General features: G+C 39.0%; 1 protein-coding gene across 1 annotated transcript in view; it reads left to right on the top strand.

The window, feature by feature from the left end:
- TTC27 (tetratricopeptide repeat domain 27) overlaps window positions 1-25,665 on the top strand; it is a 171,024-nt gene that overhangs the window by 19,095 nt on the left and 126,264 nt on the right. The window contains exons 6-9 of the mRNA XM_045079240.1: window positions 6,948-7,112; window positions 9,197-9,330; window positions 13,945-14,057; window positions 18,842-18,908. Of these exons, the coding sequence (XP_044935175.1) occupies window positions 6,948-7,112; window positions 9,197-9,330; window positions 13,945-14,057; window positions 18,842-18,908 (479 nt within the window). The remainder of the gene's footprint in view (window positions 1-6,947; window positions 7,113-9,196; window positions 9,331-13,944; window positions 14,058-18,841; window positions 18,909-25,665) is intronic.

A 25,665-nucleotide genomic window follows, 5' to 3' on the forward strand; every position in this document is an offset into this window, starting at 1 on the left:
TTTCTGTCATACTGTGCATCTAGCCAGTTCTTAAATCTTATCAGTTCTTCCCTAAGGGTCCCATGTGTAGCCTTTTCCACTCCTATAAGTTGTATCCTAGGCCCCGTCCAAAATCTTTAGTTTGGAAAGTCCCTTTAGAGATTATTTTGTTCACCTAACTAACTCATTTTACAAAGAGCTGAGACTCAGATTGCCCAGGACTCAGACTTATGATCTAGAGTTTGTAACTCCAAATCCTGCCCATTCTTCTTTCCGTTACATTTCTGCAACTAGTCAGTAGGGCAGAATTCTAGTAGCTAATAATGATGATGCAGTTAACGGTTCTATAGTGCTAGCTCCATACCAAGCACTGTTATGTCTTTAAATACATTAGCTAGTTTATTTCTCACAATAACTCTATGAGATAGAACTGAAGAGTTGACAGAGGATGGTAGGGTGGTGGCTATAATGTGTGTTGGGTTTTTTTTAATGGCTTTTTTGAAGTATAATTAACCTATAGTATTTACTCATATTTTGAAATGTGCACTTGATGATGTTTTACATATGTATTCACCTGTGAAATGATCACAGTCAAGACAATTAACAGACCATGGTGTTTTAAGATCTGGCTTACAGTTTCTACTCTGTCACTGGCTCCCTGTGTGACCTTAGGCAACTCATCTGACTTCCAAACCAGGATTCTTTCTGTGTAAAATGATCATTGAATCCTTTCCAGGTATAGAATAATGTGATTCATCTTAGGCCAGCTTTCCACTCATCCTAATGCTATAATCCACTGGGAAGATTGTATCCAAAGAAGAGTTATTTCCTCTTTCCCTGGGTACTTTCCGAAATTACTTTGAGAGAGAATGCATTCCATTGTTAGGATCCATAACTGCTGCAAAGTGCTGCCTTTTATTAGTTAAAAAAAGCTGGGTGGGGGCGCCTGGATGGCTCAGTTGGTTAAGTGGCTGCTTTCAGCTCAGGACATGATCCCAGGGTCCTGGGATTGAGCCCCGCCTCAGGCTCCCTGCTCAGCAGAGAGCCTGACTCTCTCTCTCCCTATACCTGCTGTTCTGCTTACTTGTGCTCTCTCTCTCTCTCTGTCAAATAAATAAATAAATAAATAAACTCTTTATTTTAAAGAAAAAAAAAGAGCTGTGATTTCATCACTGAACAACCGCTAGCTGGAGAGCCGCTAGCTATCTGTGACTATTTAAATTGAAATAAAATAAAATAAATGAAATAAAAAATTCAGTTCCTCCATTTCACTAGCCCCATTTGAAGTGCTCTGAAGCCACATGTAGCTAACGGCTACCATTTTGGACAGTGCAGCGGGTGAATACTTACATCGTCAGAGAAAATTTTATTGGACATGACTACTGTTGAGCAACAGTGACTGGGTGGGTCTGTCCTTCCTTCTATCTGACCTGCCCCCCCAGTTACATAAGGCTGCTGTCACTATCACTTCATATCTCAAGGGTTGCACCTGACTTGTAGGCTCTTTCTTGACCTTCGTTCCTTCTCCCTCATCAGTACTGGATTGGTTTTTCTAGATACCAGTTTCATCATGTCATTATTTCTGATTAGAGAAGCCCTTAATGATTTCCAGTTTTACCTTTGACTTTATATTTTCCACCCAATTTCATATTTAATAAAAATGGTTTTCGGAGTGCTTGCCATGTTTCAGTCACTGTGCTGGGTGCTAGGGATATCAGTGCATGCAGGAGGCAGGGGCAGAAGTACAAGTAGAAACAAGGGTGTAAAGAGGAAGCAGTGAACCAGAGGATGTGGTTAGTCGAAGCCCGAGAGAGCAGAGAAGGCTTCATAAGGTACCTCGTGCATGAAGTGACTCTCGAAGAATGACTAAGAATTTATTAGGTGAAGTTGGAAAGGGCATATAATGTATACAAAGAGAGACACAGAAACTTGAAATGTTTTTGTGCATTTTGGAATTCTGGTAGTTCCGAATGGCCGGAGTAAGTATGGGGCTGGTTCGTATGTCAGGTGATGAGTTGAATGGTAGGTAGGAGCTAGGTCACTGGGACATAGGATTTTCATCTTGATGGTAGCCATCAAAGGGTTGTGCACTTGTGCACTCCTGGGATATTCACTGAGCACCAGTATGATAGGCCAGTGAACAAGAACCATGTGGACCCTCTTTTGTGAGCCTTATGGAATAGAAGTGAATTGGAGCCAAATTTCTATCTGCCTTTCAAGGCCCGTCCTTTAGAAAGGTTTGTTCAACTACCCCAGCCTTACAGATTTCCCCTCTTTGGTACTTATGGTCAGTGCCACACAATCTCACATCATGGTAACCGTGTATTGAATAATGATGATGTGTCTTCCCCTCCTAGCTCTTCTTCCCCCATCCTCTCATTAGGGAAGATCAGGCTTAAACCTTGCTTTAGGATCTAACACAATTCTAAGCATCTGTAATATTCAGTAGATGTTGATTAAAAGTCAGATGGAATAGAGGGAAATTGTTGAGATGGGGAGAGAGGCAGGAGAAGGATGGAACATTGGAGGGGCAACAGTAGGAAATCAGTTTGAGAAGTATGAAGGTCAGGGAGGAAAGGAGCTGTTTCTGTTTTTATTTTTGTTTTTATTTTTATTTTTTAGAGGAAATGAGTTGGAGTTGGCTAGCACTTTCCTGTTTTGAATGATGTCACAAATCTGTGAAGGCTGGCTTATGATTACGAATTCTTAGGATACATTTTCCACCTTTTCCTAGTGCCATTTTTCTTGCTGACCTCTTCTGCACGGCCAACTTACCTCCTTTTAACCTTCAGTGAAGATACAGTTCTTTGGCTTTCAGCTTCACACGGAGTCTCCTGCTAGAGTGACCACTCGGGATGGTTCAGGCCTCCTCATCTTTTGTCTTTGGTGTTCCTTGCAGCCATAAAAGTGACATTCTCAGGATCCTAAGGTTTGATAGTTCGCTTTAGGGCAGAATATTGTGTCAGTAATGCTTAATTCCTGAGGTTCAGTTTTCATTTAGTTTCTGTTCTCTGAGTATTCCTTTGTTCTCAGCACAATTGGTAACATAAAACTATATTGCACATTTTCTTTATTTATAAATAAATAAATTATCATATATAATAAAATATAATTTTATTTATAATTTATAATTTAATATAATTAAATATAAATTAATTATTTATAAATAAATAATTATTTATTTATATACAGACTTTGCTCTACTTGATTTATTTATATACAGACTTTGCTTACTTGATTGATAGCCTTCTGGTACCTACAGCATTTAATATAGTTGACCTTGGCTTTGTCCACACTGACTCCAAAGAATTGTACTTCGGTTTCCTCTTCTTGAGACTCTGCTTAGCTACTGCTGTTGCCCTTGTTTTGTTTTCTTTCAGGATCAGCGTGGGTACTTTCATACTTACATACTTACATTTCAACTTTCATATAAAATCTTATTTTAATTCCTTCTCTGACAATTCTTTAGTGGATTTTTAGCTTTGCATAATTTATACCTGTGAGGGAGCCGGTATCCTAAAGTCACCATCGTTAGTCCTCCTACTCCAAAATCACATGATCTACATTTGCTAGTTAACAAAAAACGTCCAAGGCCCCCACAGCAGATCCTAATGAGACATATAATAGCAAGTCCCATGCACAGGGAATGTTTTTGGCACCTGAAATTCCTGGGAGCTTAAAGGGCTTTCCCTAGTGGTGCCTGGGTGGCTTAGTCGCTTAAGTGTAGGAATCTTGGCTTGGGCGCAAGTAATAATCTCAGGGTTGAGAGACTGAGCCCCACTGTGGGCTTCAGGCTTAGCACAGAGTCAGTTTGTCCCTTTCCCTGCCGCTTGTCGCCACCCCTCCCTCCCTCGTGCATGTGTGTGTACTCTCTCAAATAAATAAATGAATGTAGTCTTTATTTTTTTTAAAGCCTTTATTTATTTGGGAGAGGAAGAAAGCACAAGTGGGGGGAGAGGGAGAAACAGACTTCCCACTGAGCAGGGAGCCCCATCCAGGATCCTGGATTCCAGGATCCTGAGATCATGACATGAATAAAATATTAAAAATAAATAAGTAGGGAGCTAAGCCGAAGGTAGATTACTTCGAGTCCCAACTGAGCCTGCTTCCCTTCCTCTCTCTCTGCTCTGCCTGCCTCTCTGGCTCTCCCATAAAAATAAAATAAAATTAAAAAAAAAAAAAAAAAAATAAATAAGTAAATAAATAAACAAAGAGCTTCCCCTTAGCAGGCTCACCAGGCTTCAGTGTTGTAGCCATGGGCTCCACTGGGTGCCTGGGGCCTGTCTGGCTTGTGCTATCTATTAAATGTTTTAAATCCAGCTTTTTTTTTTTTTTTTAAGATTTATTTATTTATTTGAGAGAGAGAGAGAAAGAGGGAGAGAGTGCGCATCAGTTGAAGGGGTAGAGGGAGAGAGAATCTCCGTTGATTCTCCGCTGAGCTCAGAGCCCTACGTGGGGCTCGATCTCACTCTTGACATCAGGACCTGAGCTGAAGCCAAGAGTTAGATGCTTAACTGACTGAGCCACCCAGGTGCCCCTAAATCCAGCCTTTTAAAGGTGTTTTTATTGGATAAGTAATTTGATGTGCTGTGGGAATTTAAAGATTAATTATTTAAGAAAAAAAGATTAGGCCTCATCTTCCTATTTTATTTAACAACATTTGACCCCTGTACGCTATAGAATATGATATAGAAGAAACAGAAGTACAAGCTCAAAGCCAATTAATTATACAAAGACACACACATACACACACAGGTAGGTAGGTAGATGGGTAGGAGGGGAGATTTGGATACCGAGAGTCAGCTTTGGGCATTTATGTCCCTTATTTATGTGTTATTAAGACTATAATTTTGATAGCCTTTCCTAGGCTTGTATGAGGTATCACAACATCAGAAGTCTACTTAAATGCAGAAACAGCCTTTCTGTGTTCATTGAGAGATTTTAAAAAACCTTGGCCAAACTTCTCATCCCTTGGTACATGTTTGTATCCCAGAACCTTACGTTACTGTCATCGATGACTAAGAAGAACTGTGGTTGTGAACCGTGCTAACATGATAGAAGGTTACTATATTTCTGAGAAAAGTGACTAGACACTCAGGAGTAATGGGCAGTCAAAGAGAAAGAAGGTTAATTAAAAGCACTAAGAGCACTGAACATTATCCGTTCTAGCTTTTCTTGAGTTTGGTTTGTGTGGAGATCTACTGAAGGAGTTTCATTGTGAGAAGTTCATACTTAGATACCTGTCTGCCTTTTGAAGTAAGGCCTGTACATCTTGACTTACTCTGAGTCCAGAGAATCTCTTCAAAGGGCTGGCAGCATATCAAAAACCACTTTTTTTTTAAGTAGGCTCTATGCCCAGCGTGGGGCCCAGTGTGGGGCTTGAACTCATGACCCTGAGACCTGAGCTGGGATCAAGAGTTGGATGCTTAACTGACTGAACCATCCAGGTGCCCAAGAAAAACACTTTCCTTTTCAGACTCATTTTAATTTCAGTTCAGAAGAAAATAAAGGATATCTATTTCATAGCTGTGTTTCTGTCAGATAACTAGATGATGAAGGGGATTGGGTTGTGTAATAGCCCCTCTACACACTTACTCGTCCTCTGCCAACTCCCTCCTCACCCCCATTCTCCCAATAAGCATCGATTCAAATTCTGGCTTTGCCACTTAGCAACTGAGGTGACTAGCGATCTGAGTTCAGATTTCTAATGAATCAGATGGGGATAGTGTCAGCCTCAAAGACATCATTGTGAGCATTGTAACACAGTGTGTAAAAGAGCTCATGCCAGGCAGAGTGGGCATTACGTGCCTACCCTCCCCTTTCAGCTCGAATGGAAGAGAATGGAAGTGCGTTTTCTGTACTTCTTATGCATTAGTTCTTTAACAATTTTAGAAAATTAGTTCTTTAACAATTTTAGAAAGTCTTTTTTAATTGAAGTATAATGAACATGCACTGTTGTATTACTTTCACATTATGCATTAATTCTTGTATACTGCTGTGTGAAATGCTGACTGACCTATTATGGGAAGCATTTTTGCAGGATAGTTGATCAGGGATATTGTCGAGGTATGGACCGGGTGGCCTGTGGATGCCCCCTGCAAGTTGGTGTGTGTCAACAAGCCTATTACCTATAATTAATTTTGACACTCATTTCATTTCAGACACTGTGTTATCAGGTTATTATCCTCCTGTTATTTCAGCTCAGATTCTTAGAGAACTCAGAATCTGACTGCTAAAGCAATGTTCATTCTATATTGGGTATTCATAGGGTCATATATATCTTTGTGTATCTGTTTCTCTGTTGAAGGGAGGACTTATGAGGGAAGCCGTAAACTGATCTCTTCCTAAGGTTTTCTGGAGTGTTTCACTCTTTAGAGATTCACTTGGTACTTTGCATATTTTCACCTTGTGTTGTTGTATTTTTTTTTTTAAGATTTTATTTATTTATTTGTCAGAGAGAGAGAGAGAGAGCAAGAGCGAGCACAGGCAGAGTAGCAGGCAGAGTCAGAGGGAGAAGCAGGCTCCCTGCGGAGCAAGGGGCCCGATGTGGGACTCGATCCCAGGACGCTGGGAGCATGACCTGAGCCGAAGGCAGCTGCTTAACCAACTGAGCCACCCAGGCGTCCCAGTGTTGTTGTATTTTTTCATAGCACCGTTAAATGAGCACTCTGAAATTAGAGCAGGTTTATGAATTGTGTTTCCTCGAATTGTGTGGAGTAAAGGAGGGACGTATGTCATGTCCTTAGGTCTTTGCTTGGAACATGCGAGTGCTCAGAGAACGCAGGCTGTGAGCTGTGGTTGTACTGGTGTCCCTCATCCTCCAGATTTACAGTCTTTAAGAGCAGGGACTATGCAATGTATATATTTCACGTACTGCGGACTCAACGTTTTCCTCAGTTGCTCGTTTTACTTAAGCATAGATTTTCATTTTCATCCTAGTTTTTAATGCTTCATCTTATGTCTTGCAGTGACGAAACTAGAGGATCTGTTCGTAGGCGCTTCCGGTCAGCATTTGGCTATTCAATTCCATCTGGAGTGTGCATATATATTTTTATATTATTACGAATACACAAAAGCAAAAGATCAGTTCAGCATTGCTAAAGATATCAGCAAATTACAAGTTGATTTGACAGGTAAGACTTGTTACCTTTTGTGGATGATCGACTTATTTTTATGATAAACTAATAGAGACGTTGGCAGTATGACTCTACTGTTTGGTTGTACTTGATGTTTTTCTTTTCTGTCCTTTGCTTTGTAAAAATCAGTGTTAAAGATTTTATTTTAAAAATTGACAGTATTAGAACAAGCCTGAAATGAACTATTTTCTTTATTCCCAGAGATTCCCCTTTATTTTCCAGTCTGGTAAGCCGTATGTTATCGATACACATAGAGCGTCCAGACAGTGCACAAATGAACTTTCTTTTTTTTTTCTAAAGCAAGCTCTGTGCCCAGTGTAGGATTTGAACTCAAGACCCAGAGATCGAGAGTTGCATTTTCTACTGACTGAGCCAACCAGGTGCCCCCACAAATGAACTTTCGACCATTTGTTTATGGGTGTAGGTTTCCTTACCCACATGTACATTGCCCTTTCTTGTAAATACCCACCTATGGCTTCCATCTGCTTTCTTTGTCTTCAGAACACAAAATGTCAACTGTTTTAGATTCAGTGCCTTAGAATGCTGGCATATTGTTGGCACTCAGACATTTGTTGGTCGAAGAAATAAGTTACAGAATTTCTCCAAGAACCTCTGTATTTCTTCCAAATACAAAATAAGAAACATTGGTCGCTTTTCACGTCTTGCTCTATCCCTGGGGTCTTACAGTATCATTGACATTCAGTACGATTACCTTCACAACAGTCGACAAGGTCAGTTCGAGCACACCACTCTTACCTCTTGAACCTGAGCTCAGCATTCCAGGCTGTGTCTGTGAAGGTTAAAGTGATTGAACCTATTTGTCCTTCCTGGACTCGGTCTGGATTATCTCTAAGGTCCATTCTTCCCCGCTAAATTCTGTGCTTCTTATTGAGCTGGTCTTGTCAGTAAAATCTTTCAACTATAGTATGAGTTACATATGACTTTGTGGCCTGGTCTGGGATCTTAGCCATCTTTTGCTGCATTGTTTGTATGGGGAAAATTATTAAATATCGAGCTTAGAACTTTTGGAACAGTGGCCATATGTAAGTCAGAGTCTTGTCTGTATAGGAAAGTACAGTTCTATATAATATAGAGGTCAGCTTCAGAGATTGTTTTTAAATGTTTTGGCCCTTGGGGACTTTTTTTTGGGCTATTTAAAAGCTAATGGCACAGTATTCTGTATAGTCAGCTTTTAACTGCTGGTATATTTACTGGCTAGTTCTTCATATTTTTTTCCAAGTTAAGAGCAAAGAGCTTAAAAATACAAATGTGGGACTCACAAATATAAAATGAAAATCAGATTATTATTTTTTTCCATTCAGCTGTAGCCCTTCTATAAAAAAGTGATCTGTATTAGACCATCTCGGTAGCTGTTTATGTGTAGCATGTTTAAAAGGCTGATGTATAATTTAGATCCAGACTCATTGCAGGATAAAATCCAGACTTCATAGACTGGTCTTTACAATCAAGGGTCTTTGTAATCTGACCCTTGCCAAAGAGTGGCTATTAGGACTGTTGCCTCTATTAAAGCAATTCTGTAGCAAGTTATTTCAGATACAAAATGGAAAAAATGTTGGTGTTAAATGAAGCCAGATAGAATAACAGAAAGACTGTGAGACTTAGAACCTGGAGACCCTGGCTTTAAGCTCTGGCTCTGAGACTGAAAGTCCCCTTGATCTTAAGCAAGTGACTACACCTCAGAACATCTGTTATTTTTATCTGCTCTATGAGGTTGATGATACTTCTTAGACCTATGAAAATTTGGGGGGAATGAGGTTGTTTGATGCAAAAGTGAGTATGTGTAATCTAGTGGGATAAATCTTGAGTTTGAGTTCTGGCTTTATAGCTTATTGGCTTTATGATTTTATTTTTATCTTTATTTTTTATTTTTTGCCCTGGCTTTATAATTTTATAAGTAGTTTAAGATCATTATCGAGGCTCAGATCTTTTTTTTTTTAATGTGAAGTGAAGAAAATACCTTTACAGACTCTAAAGTACTCTGAAAATACTACTTTTCATGATTATACAGTAGATATGATTGACAGATCAATTATTTAAGTACAATTTAATATTTTTTTCAGGTGCTTTGGGGAAAAGGACACGGTTCCAGGAAAATTATGTGGCACAACTTATTTTAGATGTAAGAAGGGAAGGGGATGCCTTTTCACCTGGTGAATTCAGTCCAGCACCTACTCCTCAAGAACATTTAACCAAGGTGAGTAGGATCGTGAGTTATTTAAATTACTCTGGGATCATGACCTGAGCCGAAGACAGATGCTTAACAACTGAACCACCCAGATGCCCCTTCGTGTTTGTTTTTTTAAGATTTTATTCCTAAGTAATCTCTATACCCAGTGGGAGCTCTCACTTATAACCCTGAGATCAAGAGTCTTTTGTTCGACCAACTGAGCCAGCCAGGTACCCCATGCATTCTTTTCATGTAGCTTAAACTTACGGCTCTTGGTCACTTCATCTACTTAGATGCTTTTCCATGTGCTTCCATAAAGGTCATTAGCACTTATGTTTTCTTACTGCGGAGATTCCAAGCCAACGTTTTTGGTTGTCTGTTGCCTGATGTTACCGTCCCTGTAAGCCCTACCCTTCCTTCCAGAGCCTCTACACAAATTTACCTTGAGTACACTAGACACTAAAATTCTATTCTGTACTGAAAATAGTGCCAAGAGAAGGGGCTCGGGATGGGAAAGAGTCCCAAGGAAAGCCATTCATGAGATATCGCACACTTCTGTGTTCCGAGCACTTTCTTGTTTGCTTTGAGATAACTTCAGGGAGGAGCTGCTATTGGTTCTAAGAGGAGAAGGAAGGAAGGAGGAAGGACGAGGGAAGGAAGCAGGGAAGGGAGGGAGAGATGTAGAAACTCAGGGATAAGACTACACAGGGTGCTACCTATCCTTCCTGATGCTGTAGGGAAGTGGGTTTGTACTGCTGTGTTGATGCTGCTCAGGGAACATGTGCTGTTACCTGCCTCACATTTCTCTTCTTCCCTCCTTACATGTATGGAGTCTCCTCTGACTCTTGATTTCGGCTCAGGTCTTAATTTTAGAGTCCTGGGATTGAGCCCCATGTCTGGCTCTGTGCTCAGGGTGGAGTCTGTCCCTCTCTCTGCTCCTCCCCTCTCTCTGTTTTTAATTGGCCAATTGTGTATTCACAGAAAATACAAATGCATACACGAATCAGCGTCACTGATGAGAAATATACTTTAATGCTAACTATGGTGTGTCGTACGTATTGGAGATAAATTATGTGCTAGTTTCTTGATTCAGTAGAATATTATGAGGTCCAGGTGGGAATGAAGTAAAACAATATTTTAAATTTGGGACTTGCAGAACAGTTAGGTAAGTAGGTACTGCAGCAGACCAGTTTTAATTTCAAAAGAGTTGAATAGGAACATAGAGAATTTTGAATGAAGATCAGAACTGTTTTGATTACTTTCTTGTGTCTGGCAAATAAATAATGCTGTGTTGCCAGCACTGACATATCTCAGGTCTTTGGTGGTAGAGGGGAGGGGTCCTGGGATGGCAGGAGACTTGGGTCTCTGTCCCATCCTTATTGTCTAGCCTAGGGTAAGACTCTAGGACGATTATTATGTTCTTAGTTTCCTCATTCCCCCCCCCCCCAAATCACAGTTTGTTAAAGGAACAGATTAGATTTGGAAAGCTATTGTATGAATGTGTTATTAAACATTGTGTATTAGGGGCAACTTGCTGGCTCAGTCAGTAGAGCACGTGACTCTTGATCTCGGGTTATAAGTTTGCGTCCCATATTGGGTGTGGAGATTACTTGAAAATAAAATCTTTAAGGGCATCTGGGTGGTTCAGTCAGTTTATATGGCCAACTCTTGGTTTCGGCTCAGGTCATGGTCTCAGGGTCATGAGACAGAGCCCAAGTCTGGCTCCGTGCTCCATGGGGAGTCTGCTTAATATTCGCTCCCTGTACCTCTCCCCCACTCATACATGTGTTCTCTGTGTTTCAAATAAATAAATCTTTAAAAAGAAATTAAGAAAAAAAAAACACCCAAAAAAAAAAAAAAAAGCAAAAAAACCCCGAAAGAAAACATCATGTAGTAATAAGTAGGTTGATGCAAACTTCTAAGGCTATATATAAAAAGATGAGCATTTTGGTTGATGCAAACTTCTAAGGCTATATATAAAAAGATGAGCATTTTGGGATTCTGTTCTGTATGGTAGCCTCAACCACGTGGTCCCCAGTATGAATCACCAGGTAGCCATAAACAATATTTTCCACGTGTGATTTTTAACCACTGGTAAGTTTGTTGGTGCGATTTGAGATGTGCTGAAGTGTAAAAGACACATCAGATTTCATAGACTGTGTATGAAAAAAAATAATGTATAATAGAGAATTAACATTTGCTGTTGACACATATTACAAAAATAGTATTTTTTATGTATTAGGTTAAATCATTTTTAAAAGTCTACTTTTTTAAGTGTGTCTATTACAAATGTTGTTTTTTAAATTATGTAAGGCCTGTGTTGAAAATGATGGCCACCAGGGTGCGCTGTGCACCTGCCAGCCCTGCCTATTCCAGAGGGAAGAGCCGCTTTTTCAGTGGATTCTGAGCAGCAGCCTAAGGTTCTGTGTTCTTCCTATCAGTAGTTTGTTGGGGTTGCTATACATTTTTCTTAAAATGCTATAGACCGAGCTAGGCCTACAGTTAGGGGGAATTTGAAGATAGACAAGGAGAGCTGTTCCTCTGAGCTGTGTTTTGGCCAGATTTACTGCTTACTAGTTAAGAGGTTACCAGTGAAGAGGTTGACCTTTTAGCCATAGGCAGTTTTCAGACTTCTGGTGCATTTAGCTCTCAATTTTAGCTACTTTTATTGAATTAGAAAAAAATTTTTTTTTAAAGATTTTGTTTATTTAAGAGAGAGTGAGAGAGAGTACAAGGAGAGAGATGGTACAAGGGAGAAGCAGACTCTCTGCTGAGGCTCCCTGCTCAGCATGCGGGACCCAGACCTGGGACTCTGGGATCATGATCTGAGCCAAAGACAATTGCTTAACCAACTGAGCCACCAGGCGCCCAAATTAGAAAAAAATTTAAAGGGCCGATTTTTTTTTAAATGTACAGTTTCAATTTTGAAAAATAGACCCATGGAATACCACCACCATAATAAAAGTAATAGAGTCATTTCCATTCCACCCGAAGTCACTTATACTCCTTCATAGTCAGTCATTTTCCCTCGCACTGGTCTGCTTTCTGTCAGATTAGAGTTGTTTTTCCTAGAATTTCAAATAAATGGAATCATACAGTATGACTCTCTTGTGTCTGGTTTATTTCATTTAGTATAATGTTTTTTTAAGTTATAGCAATTCTTTTTTTCCAGTTTTATTGAGAAATAATTGACATATGTCACTGTATATATTTAAGGCATAAAGTGCAAAGGTTTGATTTGCATAGAGTGAAAAGTTTACCACAGTAGGTTCAGCTAACATCTTCTTATATTGATAAAAAGAAAAGAAAAGCAGAAAAAGGGGAAAAATTTTTTTTTCTTGTGGTGAGGACTCTTAGGATCTCCTCTCTTAATAGCTTTCCTGTCCATCACACAGCAGTGTTAGCTGCACTCATTGTGTCATACATCACATCCCCAGTGCTTACGCGTCTTGTAACTGGTGGTTTGTACTTTGGGCCACTTTCTTCCAGTTCCCCTCCCCCTTCTGTCCCTAGCAACCATAAGGCTGATCTCTTTTTCTGTGAGTTTGATTTTCTTTTTAGATTCCACATACAAGTGAGATCCTACAATATGTGTCTTTCTCTGACATATTTCAGTTAGCATAATATCTTCAAGGTCCATCCAAGTTGTCACCATTGGTAGGATTTCCTCGTTCATTTGTTTTTCTATGGCTAAAAATATTCCATTGTATGTACCGTATCTTCTTAATCCACTCATCCATCATGCACACTTAGGTCCATCAGTGGACAGTGTGTTTAGTTATTCACCTATTGGTGGACAGTTGAACTGTTTCTAATTTTTGGCTGTTATGAATAAATCTGCTTGAAACATTTGTGTATAAGTCTTTGTGTGAACATATGTTTTTAATTCTCTTGGGTAAATACTTAGGATTAGAATGGCTGGATTTTGCGGTAGGTTCCACCTTAGATAGAGAATGAGAGAGGGGGAGAGAACATGTGTTGGGGGGAGGAGCAGAGAGAGAGGGAGAGAGAATCTTAAGCAGGCATACGCTCAGTTTAGAGCCCCGTGTGGGGCTCGATCTCATGACCCTGAGATCATGACCTGAGCCAAAATCAGGACTTAGTCACTCAACAGACTGAGCCACCCAAGCATCCCAGTGTGCTTCTAGCTTGATGAGATATTGCCACACTCTTTTCCAAAGTGATTGTGCTATTTTACGTTCCAACCATCAGTGTATGAGAGCGCCAGTTGCAAAAGGTTGGCATTGTCAGTCTTAATTTTGCTGTTCTAGTGTGTTAGGGGTTTGTGTAGGGATATATTTTTGTGGTTTTACTATTTTTGACAGCTCATTTTTTAAAAACTCAACTGATGCATTGGTAGAGGGGCATTTGCATACTGGGCTCCCTGACTGATAGATGTTATTATCTTATTGATATTGTCAGTGCATTCCTGAGGTATAGATGGCGTGTTCTCTGATTCTACACAGTAAATTATCCCTAAGTGTGTGTTTCCCAAGAAACAGCCTATTGACCACACGTAGGCATGGGATAATCTTTAAACAAAAAGGTGAATTATCCCTCCTTAGTAATCAGTTGTATATAGTGTGTTGAATGAATCAAATTTAACTTTTGGTCTAAATATTTTCTTTTGTCTTGCACCAGAATCTTGAGCTCAACGATGATACTGTTCTAAATGAGATAAAGTTAGCAGATTGTGAACAGTTTCAGATACCTGACCTGTGTGCTGAAGAGCTTGCTGTTATCCTTGGAATCTGGTAAGTCAATTACTTACTTGGTTACTTTGAACACTTTGCATATTGGTTTTCTTGTGTTGCAGAAAACTTTGTCCCAGGAGGTGCCCCAAGTTCTGGATGAATAGACAATCTTATATGCTTACAAGGATCAAGAATAGTAGGGCACGGACACCTGGGTCGCTCAGTCGGTTAAGCCACTGCTTTTGGCTCAGGTCATGATGCCAGGGTCCTGGGATCGAGTCCCGAATCAGGCTCCTTGCTTGGCAGGGAGCCTGCTTCTCTCTCTGCCTCTGCTGCCACTCTGCCTGCTTGTGTGTGCACTGTCTCTCTCTCTCTGACAAATAAATAAAATCTTTAAAAAAAAAAAAAGAATAGTGGGGCAGCCACTTTTCTAAACTAAACCACCATTGCTCTCTGCTGGGCAACTAAGTAAAGGGTTAGAGATTAGGAATCTGAGGTATCTCCTTTGAATTAGTGTAACTTCACCTTCTCTTTTCTTCATAAGCAAAATTTCTTGATTAGCCTTAGCTAGGAATAAACTTTATTAATAGAGAGTTAAGGATGATTATTTTGAGGATATTTACATTCCAAAGGATAGAATTATTGTTATTTTTTAAGGTTTTATTTATTCATTTAAGAGGGAGAGAGAGAACACAAGTGGTGAGAGGCAGAGGAAGAAGCAGACGTCCCACTGAGCAGGGAGTCAGATGTGGGGCTCGATCCCAGGACCTGGAGATCATGACCTGAGCCACAGACAGACACTTAACCACCTGAGCCACCCAGGTGTCTCAGGATATAATTATTTCTTAGTATTATCGAACTTTATGTGTGATGGAAATATTTTTTCCTTTTATTTTTTCAAGTTTGAAATAATTTTAAATCTGGAAAAAAGTTGCAAGGGTAAGTCATTGCAGAGACCTTTTGAGAAATTTTCTGATATGCTACTATATCATCTCTGAGTACTTTAGTGTATACTTCCAACAAACTATGAAATTTTTTGTACATAACCACGATATAACTATCAAAATGAGGAAATTAACATTCATACTATGCTGTTATTTAATGCTCAGATCCCATTCAACTTTTCCAGTTGTCCCATTAATCTCCTTTGTAGCACAGGACCCACTGTAGAATATATGTGTTTCTTTTAGGTCATGTCTCTCCAGTTACTGTCAATCTTGGAATAGTTCCTCATACTTTTTTTACTTCCATGGTCATGACATTTCATGGTCTTGACATAAGCCAGTTACTTTGTAGACTTTGCCTCGTGAATTGACTTATTTAAAAAAAATTCTGGGGCCCCTGGGTAGCCAGTGGGTTAAGCCTTTACCTTCGGCTCAGGTCATGATCCCAGTGTCCTGGGATCAAGTCCCAAGTTTGGCTTTCTGCTCGGCAGGGAGCCTGCTTCTTCCTCTTTCTCTCTGCCTGCCTCTCTGCCTACTTGTGATCTCTCTCTGTCAAATAAATAAATAAATTCTTTAAAAGAAAATTCTGATAGATTCGCATTATGCATCATTAATAGGGATATCAGAGAAGGGAAGTCTTGTGGTTCTTTTTTTTTATTATTGATTTTATTTATTTATTGACAGAGAGCACAAACAGGGGGAGCAGTGGCAGAGGGAGAGGGAGAAGCAGACTCCCCACTGAGCAGGGAGCCTGACATGACTCCATCCTATGATTGACATGACCTGAGCCAAAGGCAGATGCTTAACAGACTGAGCCACCCAGGCGCCCCATGTTTTGTAGTTCTTATTGCTTCCTAACAGTAGAACACAATTTGATTTGTCCCCCTACTGGTGACATTAACTTTGATCACATGGTTGAAGTGGTATTTGCCAGGCTTCTCCATCATAAAGTTTTTCTTTTTTACCCTTGTAATTAACATTTAGAGGGAAGGTACTATTGAACTACATAAAAATACCTCATTTCTCATCTGGAGACTTAGTAATGTTCAAAATGGAGTATTTCCCAAAGTTCTAATATTTAGTAGAACAGTCAAATTAGTAATAGGTAATTTGTTTTAAAAAAAGTCTCTTAACTTAGTAGAACTTACCCTTTTGTCTCTGCTTCATAGCATTATACCCCCTTTACGCACTACATTTACAAAAAAGTTGAATGCAGTCCTCCAGTCCTCTTGCTTGGGTAAAAGGGATCACACAGAGCTCTGTTTCTTTTCTTTTTAAAAAAAGATTTTATTTATTTACTTGAGAGTAAGAGAGAGCATGAGCGGGGGTGGGCAGAGGGAGAGGGAGAAGCAGGCTCCCCATTGAGTGGAGAGCCTGAGGTGGGGCTTGATCCCAGGATCCTGGGATCATGACCTGAGCTGAAGGCAGACACTTAAGCAACTGAGCCACCCAGGTGCCCTGGTAGCTCTGTTTCTAAGCCTGGATCTCTTGTTCTATCACGTGATTTGACTCCAGTGACAGATTTTATGCTTACTAATGAAAAATTGTTTGTCTAATTCATAGTGATTCTTAGATGTAAATAATTTAAATAGCAACTGTTTGTGAGCAGTTCCACGTGCTAGGAATTGCCCCATGCACTCTCCATGTGACCCTTCACTAATGTTCTAGCAGCCCTAGATTACTTTCTTCATATTTCAGATAGGAAATCGGGGTTCAAATGGCTGAATAACTTGCTCAGAATTATAAAGCAGCAATTAGGACTTGAATCCAGGTTTTACTGACCCCAAGTTCTGAGTTCTCCTTTATGTAGGTTTTTAAAACATCATTTTGGCAAATTAATAATTGTCAACTCATCAGAAAGTTAAATCAAATGAAATATACATATGCCCAGGCATTCTGTCTTTTGAGTCAAGGTATAATGAGCTGGACTTCACAGTTGAGAGAGGACTAAAAAAAAAAAATGGTTGTTTTCAAATACTGTTTTTCTTCCTCCAAATATAGTATTGGCAGAATCTTAATATATGGAACAGTTAGAAGTCCTGAGTGGATTTTTTTTTTTAAAGATTTTATTTATTTATTTGACAGAGAGAGAGATCACAAATAGGCAGAGAGACAGACAGAGAGAGAGATGAGGAGAAGCAGGCTCCCTGCTGAGCAGAGAGCCCTATGCGGGACTCGATCCCAGGCCCCTGGGATCATGACCTGAGCCAAAGGTAGAGGCTTAACCCACTGAGCCACCCAGGCGCCCCTCCTGAGTGGATCTTATAGGGAATTTAAATCTTCCTGTTTGGTAGAAACTACTTCTTATTGTCTGACTCTTGGGCACCTGATGCGGTGTTTATAAATGGATAAGAGCATTAGTGAATTGATGATTTACGTGAACTGAGTTATTGTGGGGGTTGTAAATAATGATTTTGTTACACTGCCTGATCTCTCTTTAATCCTCATGGCCACTATTCCTATAGAGGGGTGACTTGGACATTGTCGTAGGCTGGGTTGTTTAGAAAGAAAACACGGAGAAGGTGAATTCTTATGGATGGTAACTTGGTGAAGCAGTGGGGCTAGGAAAAAAACAGACAAAAAACCAGACTCTTAAATACAAAAAACAAATTGGTGATTGCAAGAGGGGGTGGGGTTGGTGGGGAGGAAGGATGAAATAATAAAGGAGATTAAGAGTAGACTTAACCTTGAGCACTGAGAAGTATATGGAATTGTTGAATCATTATATTGTGTACCTGAAACTTATATAACACTATATGTTAATTGTACTTGAATTTAAAAAAAGAAAGTAACCAATACCCTGAATTTTCTGTTTGTCATTTTCTTGCCTTCTCAAAAAATATATTTACTCACATACTCTTATACTTTTGAGTCAGTTGTTTCATTTTTTTCCTGAGCTTTATAAAAGTGGTATCTTATTACTATTATGCAGTCTTCCGTGATTTTTTTTTCTCTCATTATTATGTTTTTATGGCTCATTCATGTTTTATGTGTAGGTACAATTTACTTGGATTATAGCATTCCATTGGGTGAATATTTCTCAGCTTATCAGTCTCCTTTTGGACATTTGGATTATTTCAAGATTTTTTCCTGTTATACACAATATTACTATGGATATTGTATTTGTATATACGATTCCTGGTACACTTGTTCAAGAATTTCTCTGGGCTCTGTGGAATTATTGAGCTAAGGTATATGAAGGTTCACTTTACAAGATGGTGCTAAATTGTTTAACAAAACTGTTCTATCAAATTATACTTGGATCAGCAGAATCTGAGAATTCCCATTGCTCTGCCTCTTGGACCACCTCTTAATTTTTGCCTAATTGTTACAGTAGTTTTTTAATTCTTTCGGCATGAGTTTGATAGATAGAAGCTGGTGCCATATTGATTCTTTTCATTTTCTTTGTGAAATGGCATAGATTGCATTTCTTTCTCCTAGTAAAATAGATTATGTTGGTATTTAGTACACCAACCACATTTTATCAGCATTTTTAAAAAGATTTTATTTATTTATTTATTTGAGCTGGGGTCGGGGGTGGGGTAGGGAAAGGGGCAGAGGGAGAGGGAGAGAGAAACCCAAGTAGATTCTGCATTAAGTGTGGAGCCTGATGCGGAACTTGATCTCATGACCAGAGATCACAACCTGAGCTGAAACCAAGAGTTGGGCACTTAACCGAATGCTCCACCCAGGGACCCCTTTTTGTGCATTTTATTATTACATTATTTATTGTCATACTTATCTTTGGTAAACTCATATCTACATTTGTATATAATGCAGTAATATTAAATTATGTGTTTTGAAATAAAATTTATGCTGCCTTTTAAAAATTATATTTCATTAGTTACAACATGCATTATAGGATTAATTTGCCCCCCCCCCTTTTTTTTAAATTTAAAGCACAAATTTCCAGAAGAATAACCCAGTGCATAAGTTAACTGAAGAGGAGCTGCTGGCATTCACATCAGTGAGTAATGTCTTGTCCTTTCCGTTGCATGTTTTCCCGTGTACATTCTATTGCTTCTGATATATTCTTGCCTCGGATTGCTCATGTTGAAACACTGCCACTTAGGAAATTCAGGAGGAAAAAACCTCACCATTTTCATTTCCAAACTGCATATATCTTGGTGTTGGTGTAAACACAAGCATTTTTCTTTGTACTTACTTGGATTTGAGTGCAGTGGCCAAGTATTACTTGTTCATTGTCTAATGGAGCATCTGGTAGATGCTCCATAAATGTCCAATGACTAAATGAAGTGACAGAGCAGGAGTCTGAATCCTCAGTCTGAAGCCACTGTAGTGTGCACCTCTTTGGTCTAAAATTGAGGGTGATGCCTATGGGGATGGGACAAGAAAGAGGATATCTGAGAGCGAGGACCAGAAGCAGGAGAGGGGGTGTGGGTTATCCAGGCTGAGGGAGGAGGCAGTGTTGGGAGCATGAGGTGCTCATTGGCATCCCGCACCATACGGAGAAAGGCTGTGGGTGCAGATAATCAGGAGGACGCTGCTTATCTCTAGGACGGTTTGGGCAGAGGATTGTGTAGTCACCTCATTACAGGGAATTAAGGAGGGAACCAGGTATAAGAAAATGAAATTGATAAAGACCACAATCAGAGAAGAATGGCAGTGAAAAGTAATAGATGTGTGAGGGTTTGAGATCAAAGAAGGCTTTTCAAGAACAGAAAAGTCACAGACCAAAGGCTCAGTCAGCATATTCTTAGCTTTATGGATGAAAAGGTAATGCACGTCCTTGATGAGCACAAGTTGCTTAAGATAATTTTTTCAAAGGCATTTTTATTATCATAGTTAAAATCAAGAGAGAATTCTGATGTTTTCTTTCTTCGTTATTTTTCCAGAAAAGGCAAAAATGAAGTACTTTTATCTGGTAAAAAAGCTAGCTTACTTTGTATTGTAATGTAAATTTTGCGAGTTACAATTTCCTGCCTACGGTTTTGGAGTCAGTTGATGTTAATCCCTTGAGTCCTCTGGGTACCTGTTTTATTTTCTCACTTGAGTATCTTAGAAATCTTTGGTGTTTATGATGATAGCTTATCTGTTTTTAGCTAACTATGTGGAATTGTCCCTGGTTAGTCGTTACATGTGCTGTAAGGAATTTGACAAGTAAAGTGTTAAACATTTTTAAAAAAGATTAATTTAAAAAATTATTCTGTATTTATTCAGCTAATCTCTATTGAATACTGAATATATGTCAAGCATTGTGCTGGTCATTGGGGATACAGTGCCAACAAAGTCTTTTCCCTCTTGGCATTTAACATTCTTGTGGGGACAGTATATGGTATACCAGGAGAGAAATAATATATCTAACAGATGTGCTCTGGAGACATATAGAGCCGGATAAGAGAATACAGATGGCATGGGGAGAGCTGTTTTACACAAGGTGGTGGGGAGGATCTCAGTGGGAAGGATGTGGAGGGTCTGGAAGGTGGTTAGTTTGAGTTACTATAGGGAAGTGCAGAGCTGAATGGAGACAAGTGTCTAGATGATGAATGTGACCAGGACGCCTGGGTTTCTTCTGATGATTGGGGTAAACAGGATGTAACATGTGCTAGGAGGTGTTCCCCTGGCCTCTTATAGGGAGGAGGTCAGTAATAACATCTTCTTGGGACTGGACTTAGCAGTTTATCAAGGTATATGTATTATCCATAGTTATCTTAAAAAGACACTAAAATACTCTATATTCAAGCAGTTCTTTTTTTTTTTTTTTTTAAGCATTTCCAGTTGGTGGGGATATATTTCTTGCTTTTTAAAAAACTTTTTCTATTTTTCCTGTTTCTTTCTTTTTTCACTATTTTTATTTAAAATTTTTTAAAATTTAAATTCAGTTTAATTAACATATACTGTTATTAGTTCCAGAGGTAGAATTTAGTGATTCATCAGTTACATACAACACCCAGTGCTCTTTACATCAAGTGACCTCCTTAATGCCCATCACCTACTTACCCCATCCCCCGCCCTGTACTCCAGCAACCCTCAGTTTGTTTCCTAGAGTTAAGAGTCTCTTAATCTTTCATTATTTGCCTTTTGGACCCCCTTCCTCAGCAACCTCCCTCCTTGATCCTCTCTGCTCTGCTGTGAAGTACTTCTGAAATCATTAACTCTGGTAACCTTGGGGTGGGTAACTCATCTCTCCTAAATTGCAGTGAAGGTCATAAATTTGAGTTTCCTACTTTTCCCCCAAGGGCTTTATAATGATACTTTTTTGTTCTCTGTCCTCCTTCAACTCTCATCCAAGTTAGAAGTGACCTGACTCGCCAGGCCCGAGTCTTCTAAGGAGATGAGTTTTTTAATTCCAAGGAAGTCTTTAAATCATAAGAAGTAGGGCAAGGAACTTATATGTGAGGAAGGCTTTTAGGAGCCCCAAGGATACTTTGTAATCTGCACCACCCGATTCTTCTGTTGATCCCAAAGGAAGCATACAGACTACACTAGAAAAATCTAGATGAGCCCTTGTCAACTCATCCTTATGTTTTTCGGTGCTTTGTGATATCCCTTCTTTGTGCATGATACTGAAGCAGGTAGTAAGATGAATTAGGCGTGGCCCCTGGTTTCAATGAAGAATTTCATTGAGATTTATATCCTATATAATTGAATATCCAGTATATAAATAACCTTTATCTGTTACTCCAAAAGAATAATTGAGGCCAAAGGGAACACTTTCAGGTGCTATCCCAGTTCTGAACTCTTGAACTTCTTTCTGTGTCTTCTTTTAACAAGGGTCATATTTGGCTTTATATTATAATTTTTTGTATATATATCTTGTCAATGTCACAAAACTAGGAACTCCCCATTTCAGGGCTTGGGCTCTGTTCTTCTCTGGGTCTTCATCGAGGCCCCATTTAGTCTTTTCCATGCTTCAGTCACAGCTGTTGCTCAATGAATGGCTGCAGAAGAAGAGAATGAATGAAATATGCTTGAACCCTGGCAGGGATTCATTTCTGCCCTATAACTTGATGCTGCATTGCTCCACCTAGTTTTATAATTTTAGGTAGTGCTATATGATGTGAAGGATAACCGCTTGTTTATCTTTTCCTTCTGTGTAATGAGGGAAGGGGGAGGTTGTGCCCCCTCCTTAGCTCTGAAAACTTGTTTTGAAGATCAAATTCGAGAATGTCCTACCTACCTTGGAGTAGGTGGAGCTAGCGCACCCATAGCTTCAGGGGTGAGTGGTGCCACCTGATCACCGGTTTGTAGGAGAGCATCCTGCTTTCAAGGAATAAGAATTATTAAGCAGGTAAGACCTGTTTGAAATTGACTGTAGACGTGGGGAAGAAGGGAGCAGAGAGGAAAGAAACAGCATACTCTTTGCTGCTGGGCGGCCATTTCCTTTCTGAGGCAGTGGTACGGTGGCCTGGAACTGGGATATCCACTCTGGAGACTAGGAAGTGTCTTTTGTTAGTAGAAGAGCAAGAATAATACCAGTCTTCGTACTCCTGCGGGCAGATTGTAAGCATTTGAAGGGATGGGGACCGTAGCTATTCTTGGATAATTGGTAAATATTTATTGGATAAACAAATGAATGGTTCATTATTCCTGAATTTTGTTCAGTTTTAGTGAACTGTCTTAAAGTTGACTAAAATGCTAAAATCTCTTTTTTGGAGAAATCCTTAGTAGTGTTTTCCTATTGGTGTAGCACGTTGAAATATATATGATCTATGTTGGGAGAATGTTTTCATTCACCAGTGTCAGAAGCTTATCCTAAAAGGAATACTTTATTTTGTTAAGGTTGTCATAATGTAGTGCTGTTCCCGAGATACTTGATCCACACATTTCAGGAAAACTGAATGACTCATAGTAAAAATAACCCATATTGTTTTAGAGAGCCATTTGTGTCGTATCGGCTTGATAATTTAAAATTAGCTGTTATCTACGTTATTTCCTTTCAGATGGGCCAAGTCAGTGACATTCGGTAATGCTTTTAATTTCCTTTCATTGTTGAAAATGGGAACAATTTAGTTAATTCATACAGGTGTTTCAGTTTTCATTGGCAGGCGTTTTGCTTCAGTGTGAATTGATACTGGCAGCCCGCCTTCTGAGTGTCTGCCCTGAAGCCCCAAGTTCTCTGCAAATGAAAAAAAGGAAAAAGAGCTTTGGAAGTTGTACATTATATTGTATATATCTTCTCTTGCTGCAGTTAATTTTAAAGCTATTTAATAAATGCTTATCTATGAACATAAAATAGTTTGCAAACCATTTTTACAGATTGAAATGGTTACCTGTTTTTCTTTTAGGGCAACTCAGGAATTGTTAATTTTTTAAGATAGGCAATAGAAGTTTGTGAGATAGCCATGATACTTCTGTTAGTTTGTATTAACACTACAGGGTGACTTATTATATATTAAGCACTTATAGTTCAGAATTTTGGTTTTCTTTCTGGTTTGAATACTTGTCTCTCAAAATGTTACTTATACATTTCAATTTAATAGGTATGTATTGATAATGAACATTGCAGCGATCTCTGGGTTATAAGTTGGTAACTTCTTTTTTTCCTAAGATTTTATTTATTTATTTGACAGAGACACAGCAAGAGAGGGAACACAGGCAGAGGGAGTGGGAGAGGGAGAAGCAGGCTTCCCGCTGAGCAGGGAGCTTGATGTGGGGCTTTATCCCAGGACCCTGGGATCATGACCTGAGCTGAAGGCAGATGCTTAATGACTGAGCCACCCAGGCGCCCCAAGTTGGTAACTTTTAAAGAAGTAAGAGATAGGCATGCTTTATTTTTTTGCACCCGTTCATAGGTTAACTGTTACTAAACAGAGGATTATTTTTTTTTAAGATTTTATTTATTTATTTGATAGAGAGATAGCACAAGTAAGTAGAGGGAGAGAGAGAGGCACGCTCTCTGCTGAGCAGGGAACCCGATGCTAGACTCGATCCCTGGACCCTGGAATCATGACCTGAGCCAAAGGCAGAGGCTTAACCAACTGAGCTACCCAGGCATCCCAAATGGAGGTTTATTAAGTATTTTTTTGACTGTAGTTGAACTGAGTTCATTGTATATATCCTACTTCAGGAATGGACAGAATGAGTAATAGGATTAGTGGGATCAAGGTTCTTTTCTGCTAAACTTATTTCTTCACTGTTAACCATGGCTTAAGGTTAATACTTACTTGTGGGTTTACTTCTAGCCATGTTGGGAGTAACTGGTACTGACTTTGAACTTTTACTGTAAGCAGTTACAAAACTGGACAAATTATATGAAGCAGTAGTACAAGAAGAGATAATAACTCATGACCAAATAGTGTTTATCTCAAGAGTGAAGAACTGAATTAATATGAAACAGTCCATGCAGTTCATCTTATTAGTATAGTAAAAGGGAAAAGCCAAATGATTATCTCAGTGGAAGCAGAAAAGCATTTGAAAAAAATTCAACAGACTTTATATTATAATTTTGCTTTATAATATAAACTATGTGTGTATAATATATATTATATTAGTAAACTAGAAATAGAAGGGAATTACATATATTATATTAGTAAACTAGGAATAGAAAGACATCAATGAAGAATCTCTAATTAAAATCATTATCAATGAAAAACAGTTTTTCCTCCTTAAGATCAGGAAAATGGCCCTTCAGTTTTCCATTGAACTGGAGATACCAGGCAGTGCAGTAAGACACGAAGAAGATGCAGAGATATGCGGATTGGAAGGGAAGATAAACAACTATCAGTATGCACAATTGTGTATGTAGGTAACCCTAAAAAATTGACATGAAAGCTACTGGGAGTAATAGGCAAGGTCTCAGAAGAATACAAGGTTAATTTAAAAAAAAAAATCAGTTGTGGGACACCTGAGTGGCTCAGTTGGTTAAGCTGAGCCTTCAGCTCAGCTTCCCAAATGTATGCATGTTCATGATCCCAGGGTCCCGGGATTAAGCTCTGTGTGTTGTGCTTCTCCCTTTCCCTCTGTCTCTCCCCCTGCTCATGTTCTTTCTCGCACGTGCTCTCTCAATCTCTCGCTGTCTCTTAAATATATAAAATCTTAAAAAAAAATCATTTGTGTTTATATTTTCCTAGCAATGAATGATTGGGAAAGGCATTTTAAAACTATTTAGAATAGCATAAGATAGCAAATGTTAAATGACAAATTTAACTGAGATGTAGGACTTGTATACTAAACATGATATAATGCTGAGAGAAAGAAGATCTCAATAAATGGAAAAATTACAATGTTCATAGATTGGAAGACTCAATAGTGTTGAATTGACAGATTCCCCCCAAAATTGAGCTATAAATTAAATCTAATAGTGATTGGATTCCTAGCAGGCTTTTTTTCTTTGCAGAAATCAACAGGCTGATTCTAAAATTTATTTGAAGGACTTGTGCTTTTATGATGGCCAAGTAAGCTCTGATTGGAACCATCCTTCTGCAGATAAAAATGACAAATTATAGACAAAACGAAGAAAGATTCTGGAGTGGTTTTTTAATTTTTTTATTTTTTATTGGTTGGAAGAAAGGAATGGCATTGGGTAGTTTTCTTGTTTCTATCCCAATGGCTAAAAATCAGTGTCTTAAATGCAAGGAAGCTAAAACTCCAAAAGCAATTCAACAGTCTTTCTGAGATAGTGATTGGGGCTACCATGACTGTTGGAATGTGAGGAAGAACATTTCATAAAAGAAAGAGTCACAGATGAGGATTCTTACATTTCTGTATATTTTTAAAATAATATACTCAGAATACATGTTTTTATTCAAGTACACATGGTA

The sequence above is a fragment of the Mustela putorius genome, unplaced genomic scaffold (genome assembly GCF_011764305.1).
Source record: "Mustela putorius furo isolate JIRA1106 unplaced genomic scaffold, ASM1176430v1.1 tig00000281_pilon_pilon_pilon, whole genome shotgun sequence".
In the NCBI taxonomy this organism is placed as follows: domain Eukaryota; kingdom Metazoa; phylum Chordata; class Mammalia; order Carnivora; family Mustelidae; genus Mustela; species Mustela putorius.